A 15,252-nucleotide genomic window follows, 5' to 3' on the forward strand; every position below is an offset into this window, starting at 1 on the left:
CTCAATTATTTTTTAGAATTATACTTTTATACTGAAATTCTTTCCAGAGGGGATTCTTTTTAACTCTTTGGAGTTAGCTAAAACATTAGAAATATTTCTATAGTTTTTTTAAGGAGAATTTATGAGGATATTTACAAATCTTACAGATTTGGCCTATGCTTTCCTATAGATTTTACTCCTGGGAGATATGTCTATATATGTGACATAAATACTGTATAAAATTTATGTATGACATATATGACATTAAAAATAAATGTGACATTAAGCATATAGATGACATTAAAACAACTCCGAAGCAAAAAAAACAAACAAACAATATCTTCTTTTGTCGGTTTTATTTTTTACAATTGTATTTGCCTTAAGAATGCTTATGAACAGTGCTCGCTTCGGCAGCACATATACTAAAAAAAAGAATGCTTATGAACAGATCTGTGTTACCATATCAATTATGTGACATGTGCCTAATAGGAAAATAAATACATGCATCACATCCTGAACCACACCACTAGTAAAACTTTCCATGCTTTAGTTAGTTTCCAGCAGCCCTTCTGTGTATTTCAAACTCAACAGGAACTCCAAAGATAAGCATTAGCTGGCAAAAGGAAAGAACACGTTTTCAAGTAGCTAGCTTTCCTCTGTTTTCATGTATCTTTTCAAAATTCCATTTTAGCAGTAACTGCCATCCTAGAATCAAAGCTTCAGATTCAATGCAGATATCTTTTACATGTTAAATTGATACTTATATTTGTACTTTAGCCTATGTTGGATAAGTTCTGTTTGTTTACGGTTTATGCTTAGAGGAAGAAAGCGGTATTTATTGAAATCCCTCCCCTTTGTTGAGTTCTGCTTATGTTTTCTATGTTTAAAGGACAGGAGAAGAGCTAAGAACATAGAGTCTGGAGGAAGTTATGTATGGTAATGGGTAATAGCTTTGTAATGAACATTTTTTAATGTTATTTTTCTTCCAATATCATGTGTGCCAGGTTGACATCTACAATTAGATTCAAATCCTAACCACCCACTTATTCTGTGTTATTTATAAAAAGGAATATTAATACTGAACTTAAACTTCAGGATTTTTGTGACCAATAATAAGAGCAAATATCATCTGAGCTCTTAACATGTGAGCCAAGCACCAAGCTAAGCAATATATACAATCCTTGGTTAGTCTTCCTACAATCTAATAAGTATGTTATTATGTTCATTTTTCTGATGAGGAGACTTAAGAATGAGAGAGTTTATGTCTAAAATTCTAATGCCCAAAGTCATACAACAAGGACATGTGGAGCTGGGATTTTACCCAGGATGTCAGGGTTCCTTTAAAAGCGCTATCTCCTGGGGCAGCTGGGTGGCTCAGTAGGTTAAACCCCAACTCTTGATCTCAGCTCGGGTCCTGATTTCACTGTTCATGGGTTTGAGCCCCGCATCGGGCTCTGCGCTGACATTGCGAAGTGTGCTTGGAATTCTCTTTTCTCTGTCTGCCCTTATCCTGCTCGTTCTCTCTCTCTCTGTCTCTCTGTCTCTCTGTCTCTCTGTCTCTGTCTCTCTCTCTCTCTCTCTCTCTGCAAATAAATAAACTTAAAAAAATAAAATAAAATAAAAATAAAGGCACTATAGTCTAACATGTAGCTTTACCAGAGCTGGGGCTTTGGGGCTTTGGCATTTGATGAACCTCTGGAACAGTGTAGTCCTACTTCCAGTCCTACCTTAGACAAGGCAATATTCATGTTTTCTCATGGACTTTTTAGAACACCGAAAATGTTCAATACTTTAAAAAGAAGTCACGCCACAGATATCTGTCAACCCCAATTCAGCCACTTCAACTATTAAAGGTTGTTAATTGTGAGCACTTGTGGTAGTAGTGATTGTTTTCTGAAACAAGCTGCAAAACTACTGACAATTTAAAGCAAGTACTTAATATTTATTTTTTCTAACATTAGTAATATATACACAGGATTTAGAGTTAAATCTACATCTTTGGGTTTAATATTTTTCGTGGCTTGCAGATTTTAAGTTTATTATGGTACTGTGGGACAATATGCTATGTAGGTGATTAGGTTCCGAAATTCAGATAACTTATAAATTTACATTAATGACATGTATGCAAAGGAAAAAAATTCATAATTAAAAAATATTAGTCATCAATTTGGCAATAGTGCTGTTTTAATGTTAAGCACTTGTGATAGTTAGAAAAAAAATAACATTTAAAAACGCACATACTTTTTAAAACTAAGAATTTAGGAATTTTAGATTTTGAAGTGGTCAACTACTGCTCATTTACTAACTTAACTTTATTCCAGAAAATATTATAACATTAACAAATTCATAGATTCACTCTGCATGTTAGAATACTAAGTATCTTTTAAACATTTTTATTAGAAGAATATTTAATTATAGGACTTAATCAATAGAACATTATCCAATTAATCTTAACCAAAGATATTATTTCTTGGGTTATTTTCAAAATTGAATGTTATTCCAACTATATAAAATACGTACCTGTGGCATAAAATTACTTAATGGATATTTAACTACTTCCAGATCTAGTCTGGAATTTTCATATATTTATAGTAAGATTAAAATAATTTTCATCAATTAAAAAATAATTTTCTACTCTGTTTCACATCATCTATTTCTCTGGTTCTATTGAATCACACCCATTAGCATGCAAACATACTGTTATTTCACCAACCTAAAAAAAAAAACAAGAGCAAAATCATCAAGTTTCCTCTTGCCCCACAACCCCCTTCTGGCTACCACCCACGTCTCTGCTTCTGTGTACAGTAAAACACCCCCGAAAGGTATAAGTTTCTCTTCACTGATTGTCCTCCAATATTCTCTTGACCCCATGCCAATTATTTATCCATTGACCACTGAAATAGCATCTTCACTGCTGCCCCTTGTCTATATTCTCAGAATAGAAGCTAGTGAATCTTAGAAAATGTAAGTCACATCACGCCCCTCCTCTGCTATGAAGCCTCTAGTGCTTTCTCACTCATAAAAATAATCTAAATGCCTCAACTTCTGGTCCCATGTCCTGCCACTCTTCTCACACATACTTCTCCAACCGTGCTTGCTAATTCTTGAGTCCAGAAACATGTTCCCAGTATAGGACCCTGAACATCATGTTCCCTCTATCTAAAATGCACGCGCCATAGATAGTCTCCTGGCTTACTCCTTCCAAAAAGCTTTCTTGACCATTTATGTCACATGCCTCCTATATCCCAGAAACAGGGTTTGAAATCAGAAACAAGAAGGTCTTGGAAACAGGCATGTGAAGGGGCTCATGGTATGAGCACAAAGTATACAGATCTGTATGTCTCAAGTTAGTTCCTGCAAGAGAGGATCCCCCACAGAGGAAACAGAGCAACCACGTTGATGGAGTGACTCATTCAGGAACTTCTCTCTTTGTCCACCTCAGTGCTTGTGCAATGGGCCCATGAACAGAGGGGCCATGAGGTGAAGGCCATGGGCCAATACCATGGACTCCCTTTTCCCGAGGCTAAGCTGCTCACTGCAGTTGCTGAATACCTGACCTGCCAGTAGCAGAGACCAATACTAAGCCCTCAATAGGGTCCATCCCTCAAGAAGTCCACCACCTATTTAGTCACAAGTTGATTGCATTACTCCCCTTCTCTCATGGAAAGAACAAAGATGATTATTGCAGGAACAGACACTTCGGATATAGATTTTGCCTTCTCTATCCACAGTGCCTCTGCCAGTTCCATCTTAGAGCTTCCAGAGTCTGAGTTATTGCCATGAAATTCCACAGAATAGTGCCTCATAACAAAGAAAACATTTTATAGTGAAAAAGTTGTAATTATTGGCACATGACCACAAAACCTGTGTTACCCTGAAAGATGTGGCCTAGTAGAATGATGGAATGGTCTATAAAAGATAAGTCAGCTATAAAAGGGGTCTATAAAAGATCCCAGCTAGGAAACAACGTTCTGTGGGGTGAGATGCTAGCCTCCATCATATGCCATATGCATGGAGCCATGGCAGATACATGCTGCTGTTTCCCAAGAGACAGAATACTTGGAGCTGGGAAAAAATGGTTACTCTCTGTCAGTATTGCTTCCAGTGATCTGGAAACTGAATCTGTGCTTTCTGTCCCTACAGTTTTAGATTCTGCTGGATTATAGAATGCTTTTTCTTTCTTTTTCTTTTTTTCTTTTTTTAAGAGAGAGAGTGTGTGTGCACATGAGCTGGTGGGGTAGGAACAGGGAGAGAGGGAAACAGAAGATCTGAAGTGAGCTCCATGCTGAAAGCAGAGAGCCCAATGAGGGGCTCAAATTTACGAACTGTGAGATCATGACTTAAGCCAAAGTTGGACACTTAACTGACTGAGCCATCCAGGCACCCCTAGAGAATGCTTTTGCCAGGGATCCCTGTATGGCTTCCACTGAACTGAAACGACCACTACTACTTGATCTGTTTGAATTCATCAAACATAATTAGCAGACTACTAGAGATAATCAGTACTGATGATCATGGAGAGGTAGGGTTGCTTTCCCTAATGGAGATAGGGAGGAATATGTCTGGAATTCAGGGTATTAATGGAGTATCTCTTGGCTTCTGTGTCCAGTGATAACTGTGAATAGGCGATTGTGGTAACCATAGCCTAACAAGGGCAAGGCAATTAAGGGCTCAGACCCTCAGTATGAAGGATAGTGTCACTCCATTAGTTGAAGTACTGGTTAAGGGTAAGGAAATCTATGTGTGGTAAAAAAAATAAAATGGGTATGGTAAGTATTCATTATAGCCTCAGGAACCATTATGTTAGTGTGGTGTGTATCTTGCCCCACTAACCTTCTGGTATTAAATCTTTAACAGAGCTCTTGGCTTGAAAATGGATTGTACTTAAAATGTGGGGCATAAGCATGTCTATATGTTGTGAAGAGTTGACTGTAAGAGGTGTCTTTTACACTCAGCTTCACATCCTCTTGTTCTCACCTCTAATGCTAGCCACAGCCATGGCAAATAGTCCCTCATATACTTTGACAAAGTCTATGCTTGTAGCTCTTGCCTTCTGTGCCCATAGCATGTCTTTGTCTATTGTCCCAGGGCTTCACTGATGCAATGACTTGGGACATTGGAATCCATATGGCATGTGGACATATGTGCAGCCCGAAAGTGCAGGAAAAACCCTTTTCCCCTAGGGAGAACTCTCAACTAATGCGGACAGGATTTGATGAAGTGATGTTTCTTGCCATTGATTCTTTGATTCCGAGAGGTAGTCTGTAGTTTCCTTGGAAGTTTCCAGCAAGATTGAACCCCACTTGTGCTTTTGGCTCAGGTTTTCTTTCTTCAGGTTTTATTCTTTTGTCCCAAAAGGGTCATCACTTGAATAAACCATTTGCTTGCAAGTTCTCACCTCAGACTTTGCTTTGTAGGAACTCAAAGTAAAGATTCCATCCCTTATAAAATAGTGTTCGCCTCATCTACTCTTCCTACCCCATCAGGCCTGCTTGGTTTCATAGCATTTATCCCCAGCAGATACAGCAATTGGTGCACGTCTGTTTTCTCCAGCCTTTCACACCCTACCACTGGAATCTAAGCTATTTAATTCCATGCCTAACAAATAATACGTTCTCAAGCATTACTTTTGTGGAGAAATGAATTGAAAGCAATTTTTTATGCTTCCAAGGAGGATTATAATCTTGGGATAAATACAAAATAGGTTAACTGCTTACTTTAGTACTATTCCTTATTATTTATTGATGATTCAGTACTGAATGACAATTGTTAGATCTTTGAAAACAGAATTCCATTAATAATAATTCAGTGTTTTTACCTTTCCAGGTTTTGCTCAAGCAAACCAGTTTAACTATGGAGCTGATAATGCTGAGTTGGGAAACAGTGTGCAATTAGTTTCCTCTTTCCAATCATTTTCTTGTGATGTAGAAAAGGATTCAAGTCATTCAACTCAAATTACATGCTATACTAGGTATGTTTTATACTACCTTTAATAAGAATATCTTTCTCATATACATATTAGTTTTATATAGTTTTTTATATAATCTGGATATTAATAATATTTTCTGATGATCAGCTGTCTTTATTTCATGTAGTTTAGACTATTTTATAACTTTATTGTATTGAGTTGTAATGCTCTTTCCACATATTGGCACAATAAGATATATTCTAAATCTTCTCCCAGGTTATTATAGCTATTATCTTATCATTGTTGATCCCTTTTAGAAGATAAATGGCTACTATTAAATCATAATGATTCTCCTCAAAATATCAAAATTATGCTTTCCTGTCTGATTTGATTAATTTTGTTCAAAGTCTTGACATAATCATTAAGATTAAAGATGATCCTTTTGTAGAGTGACATTTCAAGTTCTTTACTATCAGCCCAAAATGATGTTTGTTATTAGCAACTTAGAGGAAAAAATTAATCATTATAAATGGCAACTTTTACTAATAAGACAGGTAGCATGTATTCTAGAGGATTTCATCTACATTGAGCTTGTTGGCTATTTTTCAGCAGCAAAAACTTTCTTAGAAATTTGATCAAACTTTTTAAAAAGCAAATCATAGCATAACTGTACCAAGGTGACAATGATAGCGTTTCAAGTTATTATTCTTACATTTGTTAATACATTTGTTTTCCTCCTCAGTAAGCACCAGTGCACTTAGAATAAGCATTTGCCTGAGGTCCATGATGCTAGAATCTGCAGTACAGAGTTCAGGATGGACCTCTCTCCATAATATAGAATGGAATTCTAATAATATAGAATGGAATTTAGCTGTACGTCAATTAGAATTTTTGACACTTTGTTTTCAAAAATGACTTGTAGTCTGGGGCAGTATTTTTTATTGATGGTATACATGAAATAAAAGGGTCATTGCATTCCTTCATTTGCTTTGCAGAGCAATGCCAGAAGGTTCCTACACCGTGAGAGTCAGTGTGGATGGGGTTCCTGTTACAGAAAGTAATACCTGCAGAGGTCGCCTTGACAGCTGGGCATGCACCTTCAATGTACATGGGATCTCCTCTTTAGCTTAACGGATAATCGATCTCGTGCTTGCTTTCTTGCAGAACTGGGCTTTTATTTTTTAATTTTACAGATTGTTATCTTTTCCACATTTAAAAAATATACTAGCAGGTAGCTAAGGATAACTTCACTCAGTTTTAATTATCTTCTATAGTAGTGGAATCTCTTTTATCATTTATTTGTTTCCCTCTTTAATTTTACTATTGAATTAAACTTTTAAACTTTAAATTGTTTCCTCACTCATACTCTTTTTTCTCTTTCTCCATTTCAACTCTTAGTTTGATTTTCCTTTTCTTATTGTCATTGGATTCACCTTCATTTTAAATAGCCTATTTTTCCTTTCTTTATAATTTCTAATGTAAAGAGATGAAATATAACTGCACGTACCATAGAAGTCATGCAAAATGTAATTACCCTATATAGAGTTATTTACAATAATACATTTCTTCTAAGGATAATCCATATATTCTTAAAAATTATGTGTGTCTATCAAAAGTATTAGAGTTTCCATCACCCTTGTGGGCTCCCTGGACTTCTGCTCTCTCCCAATTCCAATCATGTTTGTCACAATTCTTAAGAATTATACCTGCATTGCTCTAGAAAGTTATCATTAGCTTAGTTACTAAAGCTTACTTTGATGGACTTTTGCCAGGTTTTACTTCTGTTTATGAAATATGCTTTGTTATTTTTTCTCCATTGGCTTAAATAAAAGGAGGCTTTCTGTAATTTTATTTCACCAAATTCCTAAAAGTTGTTACCAGAGAACCTTATTACTAGGGTTTGACTTACACTGATAACGAAGGATGATTGAATGTGAAAATTCCAAGCTAAAAACATTTTGAAATGAAAGAAGATTTTTAGTGGCTAAGGAAAAGATCTTGAATCATCAGAATAATATTCTAAACTTTATTTTCTTATATGTAAAAAGATATATTTTGTCAGTCATATTATGGATATTGTTTAAATGTAAATAATGTAAGGAGCAGAGATATTAGCTTATTGACAGTATTATTTTACAGGCAAAAAGTTTCAGAACCCCAACAATAAAGAGCATCACACCTTTATCTGGAACTCCAGGTCTGTTATAAGACAGCTGAAATATTTTTTTTGGTTTGTGGTCTTTAATTTTTAGTATATAAAATTATTATATCTGATAATTTATAAGTAATATCTTTTTTATTAAAGTATTTATTTATTTTGAGAGAGAGAGAGTGCACATGTGTGAGTGCAGGAGGGGCCGAGAGAGGAAGAGGGAGAATCCTAAGCAGGCTTCTCACTGTCAGTGCAGAGCCCAGCGCGTGGCTCAGACTCACAAACCGTGAGATCACGACTTGAGCCAATACCAAGTTGAACGCCAAACCGACTAAGCTATCCAGGTGCCCTAAATAACACATTTCTGATTATACAATAGCTCTCAATATTGTCTCAAAAATGATTTTCAATGGGTGCATATGAATCTGCTATAAAGTATTTAACTATACCTCTATCGGACATTTAGCTGGCTTCCACTTCATTATAGTTATAATTATACCAGTGTATAATCCCAACAGGAATATGTGAAAATACCCTTTTCTATACTCTTGACAATTTTAAGTACTAATTTTTTTCAAGTATTTATATGAAAAATATAGTAGCTTATTTCTAATTTTTCCAGTTCTTGATTTATGCGGTTAAATTTACTCATTTATGGGGCGCCTGGATGGCTCAGTCAGTTGGATGTCCAACTTCGGCTCAGGTCATGATCTCTCAGTTTCTGAGTTCAAGCCCCACGTTGGGCTCTGTGCTGACAGCTCGGAGACTGTAGCCTGCTTCGGATTCTGTGTCTCCTCTCTCTGCCCCTCCCCAACTGTGCTCTGTCTCTCTATGTCTCTCAAAAAATAAATAAATGTAAAACAAAAATAAAAAAAAAATTACTCATTTATGTATATTTATTGACCATTTGTATTTCTTCTTTTATAAATTACTTGTTCATCACATTGGTTTAATTTAATGCTAGTCAGTTTTTCCATATTAAGTTACAAAAATTCTTTATATTTTAAAGATATATATATCTTTATGTGGAAAGTATTTTTTTTAATTTACCATTTACTTTTAAATTTCATTAATGGTTTTTCCTGTCATTAAGACATTTTTTATTTTGTAAATTAAATCTATAGCTCTTAACCATTGTCATTTCTTCATTCATTTTATGCTGTAGAAGGCTGTACCACCCCAAATTATATAGATATTTTATAAATTTGTACTTATTTTTCAAGAGTTTTTATGGTTTTAGTTTTATATTTAATTTTTATTTCTCTTAGGATTTATTTATTTTTTTTGGTAGAGATCTTATTTATTTTTTCAAATATGTCATTCATGACCCAGGCAGTATTTATTGAATAATTCATTCTGTTTTTCATGAAAAACTGCTTTAATAAATACTTTAATAAATACTGTCTATAAATACTTACAGATAGTGCTTTAATACCATAAATACTCATGTTTTATTGTATTTGCTAGAACTTTCAGAACAATGGTAAACAATAGTGATGAACATGGGATTAAGTATCTGGATGCCTGTTTTATTGGGAATACCTCTGATGTTGGGTATTAAGTGTATGGGTGTATGGATAGATAATCTTACACAGATTTTTTTGTTTGTTTGTTTTAGGCACACTAATAACTATCCAAGGCAGAATCTTCACTGATGTCTACGGAAGTAATACTGCATTAAGCTCAAATGGGAAAAATGTTAGGATTTTGAGGTAAATTTTTGATGTGGAAACATATGCTTATCATGGTATTTCATGATGTGATATTCCAAAATTAATGGGTCCAATGATATTAAAATCACTACAATGTGATGGGATGAAGCAGTGTATTTTCAGCCATATTATAGGAAGAAAAGTAGATTATTAGGTGATTCATCCATCAGCATGGAAGCAAAGGGCCAATATGCCATTCTTTTTTGGTTTGATGTAACTCTTTTTTTTTCTTTGATGGATATTATTAATGGAAGGAACATGGAGGCAAGTTCAATAGTAATTGAGTTAGTCATAGAACTTTATTACTGGATAACTTGTTACCTAATCTAACTGCCTCAATTTGTATATATATGTAGCTGTGCAGCTTGGAGGTTTATAGCTTAGTCAAGATCAGCGGGATGGGGGAAGACGGGGGGAACCGAAGCCTCCTAACATGCAGTTTGGCCCTTTTTCTTCTACACCATGGTGCATGGGAGAGTGCTGAAACTGAAAATAGTTAATAACTTATAGTGACAGTGTAGGATTTGAACACTGGTTCCTCTGTTTACCAGCTATGGACCAGATGGTAATATTGGCTACTTACCTAATATCAAGAAATAATTGTCCACATTTTGGACCAGAAACTAGCATTATCTTTCTGTAGCATAGGTGTGCTACACCTATTTCAGTCCTGCCTTGGAAGACATAAAGCCCTCTTCATTTGCTATAGAAGGAAGTACAGAATCAGTACTATGGCTTTGAAGAGGCTCCATGCTTATCGAATACATGTATAAAATGGATAAATAAATTAGATAACAGTTCATACAGCAATTAGAGGTTTTTTTAAATACTGAAAAGGTGATATATATGTATACACACATATGAGTATATAACTGTGTAAAGCAAGTAATTTGAAAGGTTTTACTAAATGAAACAAAGGTAATTTAGGTAACATTCTGTGAGGTAGAACTCAAATCACATTTGTATGTATGTGTAATACTCTGAAAATGTTTATATTGTTTCCTTACATATAATAAAATAAGTACTAAATAGAGAAAAAAGTACTTAACATTTTGTATAGATAGTTTGGCATAAAGATTTTGTTTGCTTCCATATAGTTGAATGCCATGAATGGCTTATATTCTAATTCTTAGATGGTATTTTCTAAGTCATCCTTTCGTATAATAATGCCAGGAAATAGAAAGCTTAACCTTCAAGAAGATTCCTTTTTTCGCAATTGTAGCTGAAATTTCTTGTGTTTAGTACAGGGGAATGGATAGAAATTATTTCATGAAATCACAGGACTGCAGTCAGCAGCGACCTAGAGATCAGGCTACCTAGTACTTATATTCTGGAGACCCTGAGATACTATATATAAATGTAGAAAAACTTTTCACACATCTATTGATGTGAGAGGTGAAGAAGGTCTTAGAACTGCATTTATCTCATTTCTACCATCTTAATTGTGACACCAAGTACCCCCAAAGCAGTTTACTGGGCTTGATTCCCTTAGCAGGGAGTAGTGGCCATGTTCTGAGCAGGAAGTCAAGACACCAAGGTGTTTAAGCTGCTTCTGCTTCTCACAGGTCTTGTCAATTCAGCCTAATCTCCAAACTCAGATGAGGTACAAATTATAGAGGACACATAAATAACTAACAAACTTGGTACCCACTAAGGAGATTTTGGTATAAAAGATAAGATGGAAAAAATTTTATATATTTAAGGCCAAATAGGGTAGTAATCCCACTGATAGAGAAATCCAGATCACTGTGGGAATCACTGGGCATGGTTAAGAGCACCTGCTGGAGTCCAACTGCCTGGGTTTGAATCCCGAATCTATTCCTTATGGCTGTACGCTTAAGCAAGCTACTTAACCTTCCTGCCTCAGTTTTTTCATCTATAAAATGGAAGAGTAATAGTTACTAACCCATAAGATGGTTGTAAGGATTAAACATAGTAAGTGCCTATAGGTGTTCGCTGCTAAATTTATTATTTAGATGCAATAAAGTGGGAGGTTAGAAGGAGAATATGAATCCATAAATCTCATACTGGGTACAGTAATTCAGTGTACTTGTATTACAAACCTAATGTAATGATAAAAGATTAGTGTGTAAGAGTATATTAAAAAGTGTAAAGTTCTCTGCAAACTCAAGTCCTAACTTTAAGAGTTCATGTTTGTATCTGCACTTACTTTGAATTTGGGATTTGTTGGCATGGAAGCTGGGTGGTTTGTTCTGAGTGCAGCAAAGAATACAGTACCAGTCATGCCTGCAGGCTTCCAATAGCATCGGGGTCTGTCATCCTTAAAGCAGTAGGTTGACCTGGTCATCTAGGGAAATGCACAGGCAGATGTTTCCCTCAAGGCTAACCCTGCCTCTTCTCAGCTTTTTATTTCCATTCCAGTGGCATTGAGGATGTTAGTTCTTCTTTTCATCCTGATTACTCTGTGGGGTTTCTGCTGTGGACCTTGTGTAATTCCTACCTGTAGGAATTAAAGGAACATACTTTGTATTACAAAACACAAAATTCTGTTTTGTATTTGACTTAATTGAACTTCTGATGGAAGAGTTCCCATTATCTGTTTCCACATTTTCTGTTCCTGTGGTATTATAACTTTCTAACACACCAAATGTATTATGATTATCATGTTTGTTATCAGGTCTTTCCCAGTTAGAATGTCAGTCCCACAAGGGCAAGGTTTTTGTTTTATTCCCTGATGTGTGCCAGTATCTACAGCAGAGACTGCAACATAATAGATGTACAATAGGTGTTTGTTGAATGAATGAGCGATGGATAATAATAAGTGATTGTGAGAAAAATATAAGGTGTCAGCGAGCTTAGTCGGAGGAGAGCATTTTGAAATGACTTACTAAACATAACTTGATCTTTTCCAATAAAATATTTATACAGAGTTTATATTGGAGGAATGCCCTGTGAGCTTCTCATACCACAATCTGATAATTTGTAAGTAATTCAAATAATTTTATTTAGAATATGAATAGTAGGTATAAACATGCCAGTGTAAATAGTAATATCTAGCAATACTGTATAGTTGAATACTCTAAAATACAGTTAAAATTATAATATTTTGTACGGTAAATCAGCAGTCATTTATATAGTTAGATGTAACCTGATATCCCCTATTGTCTCCAGTACAGTATGATATGAACGACTATTTAGATTAGTATGTTTTAGGATATTTTGAGAAATATCTGTGTCAAATGACTATTTCATTTGGTAGTATTTAAAAATATTTAAAAGGAATATCAATGGGGATAGCCAAGTTAACTACAAAATAATTATAAACTGAAGCTTTATTCAAGTATCTTCAACCAAGGCTGGGAAATATTTTCATTTTACAGAAATTTTTGTTGTAGCAACAGTTTCTGTCCTGATAGATATTCTAAAGTCCATAAGATGTTTTCAAGGAAACAGTTATTTTATTTTATTTTACTTTATTTTATTTTATTATTTATTTGACAATAAATGGATCTTTATTATATAGATACTTAAGGGAAATACAGTATTTAAGAACTCTATTGTCAATCTAAACTTTGTAATTAACATATATATTTTATTAGGTATGGTCTAAAACTAGATCATCCAAATGGAGACATGGGTTCTATGATTTGTAAGACGACTGGAACCTATATTGGTAAATGTTGATCATCATTCTTCATAATTCTCAGAAATGCCTGACTGACTCTGTTTCCTTGTTTCATATTCTCTTAGACCTCCCCTGCCCCTTCATCCCTTTCTTTTCAACATTTCCTCTTTACCTTGGCTTCTTTTCAGTTTCATGTAGGCATGTATAAATTACCTTTTTCCTAAGGTTTACATTGAGGGTAAACTTCTTCAGATTTCTTTTTTTTTATTCTTCTGTCATCCAGAAAATTCCATTACTAATTTAGCTGTTTTCCCTTTAGCCTTAATTTTTATGTTGTTTTTTTTTCCCCCTTGGTCTATGTACTCCAGGCACATAAATCTTTCAGTTCTTTTTTTCCAGTTTTATATCGACATAGATCACTATGTAAGTTTAAGGCATACAACTTGATGGCTTGATACTCACATATTGTGAAATGATTGCCACAGTAGGTTCAGCTAGCATCCATTATAATCTTTAGTTCTAGAATGAGCTTCACTTCATTCTGTCTCAGAGCCTTAACAAGCCTCCTCCCATCTTGAGAATTTCCGATAAAATGTCATGTCTTCAAAACAGCCTTCACTGATGCCCTGCCTTCCACTCTCAAAGTTCACTCTCCTTCTCTTTGATAGCTTTATCACAATTTTTAGCTCTCTGTGTCATTGCGCTTGGCTCTTTCCTCTACTGCACAATATGCTCAGTTTGGAGAACCGAGAGCTCACCCTGCATCTCTCATCTCCCTAGCAGAGTGTCTCCCCAAATAAATAGCTGTTGAATGAATCAAGGAAATTTGAGGGGTATATGGTTATGCATATGTTCTTTTATCATCCTTCATTCATTATTATATTTCATCAGGTTTTTCTAGTTATATTTTTTAAAAATTTAAGTTTATTTATTTTTAAGAGAGAGAGAGTGTGTGAGTGGGGCACAGGCAGAGAGAGAGGGGGACAGAAGATCTGAAGCAGGCTCTGTGCTGACAGCAGAGAGCCTGATGTGGGGCTCGAACTCACGAACCATGAGATCATGACCTGAACTGAGGACAGACACTTAACCGACTGAGCCTCTCAGGCACCCCTCTAGTTACAATTTTGAGACATCTTAGTGTGTATATTTTAAAATACTTCTTTCAGATAATGTCTTTGAGGATTAATAAATGGTTGTATAATTACAGTTTTAATTTTAAATGTCTTTACTTTGGTTTTAAATCAGCTTTATAATGTATAGTTATTGTTCTCCTGTGATTGGGAATTTAATTGATTGTGTATTTTAATTAATTCCAGGTCATCACAATGTCAGCTTCATCTTGGATAGTGATTATGGAAGGTAGGTCATTTTGTAAATAATAATTTTCATAATTGAGTCAACTGGGTAAATAAAATAAAAGTATATATTTACTTTGTGCTATAGATCCAGAGATTAAAGAACGGCTAATCACTTTCTTCTCCCAAATTAATATTTAAGGGGTCCGTAACTCCCTTTCTCCAGTTTGTATCTCAGACACAGCCTTTCAACTGTTGGGAAATCTGGCATTACCTAAAACAACAAAATAAATCTTTGATTGTGATATTGAAAAGGGTTCTTTTATGTCTTACGGCTTTTCTGACTTAATTGTAATTCTTTTGATAACTGAATAGTTCAGTTTTGATGTGAACTAATGTAAGAGTAAATAAAATCCCACAGTTAATATTATCGCATAAAGGTATTCATTTAAAGCATCAAGACATACAGAGTGATGAAAGATGGCAGTTACAGCTCTCAATTGTCCATCTTAGCACCAATGTTAATCACTTATAATCATGATTTTTAATAAAGCTAGAAATCATCTTGGAATCAATCAAGATTTTATTTACTCTTAACATTAGTTCACATCAAAACTGAA

General features: G+C 34.8%; 1 protein-coding gene across 1 annotated transcript in view; it reads left to right on the forward strand.

Moving 5' to 3' along the window:
- PKHD1L1 (PKHD1 like 1) overlaps nt 1-15,252 on the forward strand; it is a 158,517-nt gene that overhangs the window by 5,450 nt on the left and 137,815 nt on the right. Inside the window, exons 3-9 of the mRNA XM_042923667.1 lie at nt 5,806-5,950; nt 6,883-6,991; nt 8,027-8,084; nt 9,658-9,751; nt 12,641-12,694; nt 13,312-13,385; nt 14,654-14,696. Coding sequence (XP_042779601.1) covers nt 5,806-5,950; nt 6,883-6,991; nt 8,027-8,084; nt 9,658-9,751; nt 12,641-12,694; nt 13,312-13,385; nt 14,654-14,696 — 577 coding nt within the window. The remainder of the gene's footprint in view (nt 1-5,805; nt 5,951-6,882; nt 6,992-8,026; nt 8,085-9,657; nt 9,752-12,640; nt 12,695-13,311; nt 13,386-14,653; nt 14,697-15,252) is intronic.

This window comes from Panthera leo, chromosome F2 (genome assembly GCF_018350215.1).
Source record: "Panthera leo isolate Ple1 chromosome F2, P.leo_Ple1_pat1.1, whole genome shotgun sequence".
NCBI classification, from domain to species: domain Eukaryota; kingdom Metazoa; phylum Chordata; class Mammalia; order Carnivora; family Felidae; genus Panthera; species Panthera leo.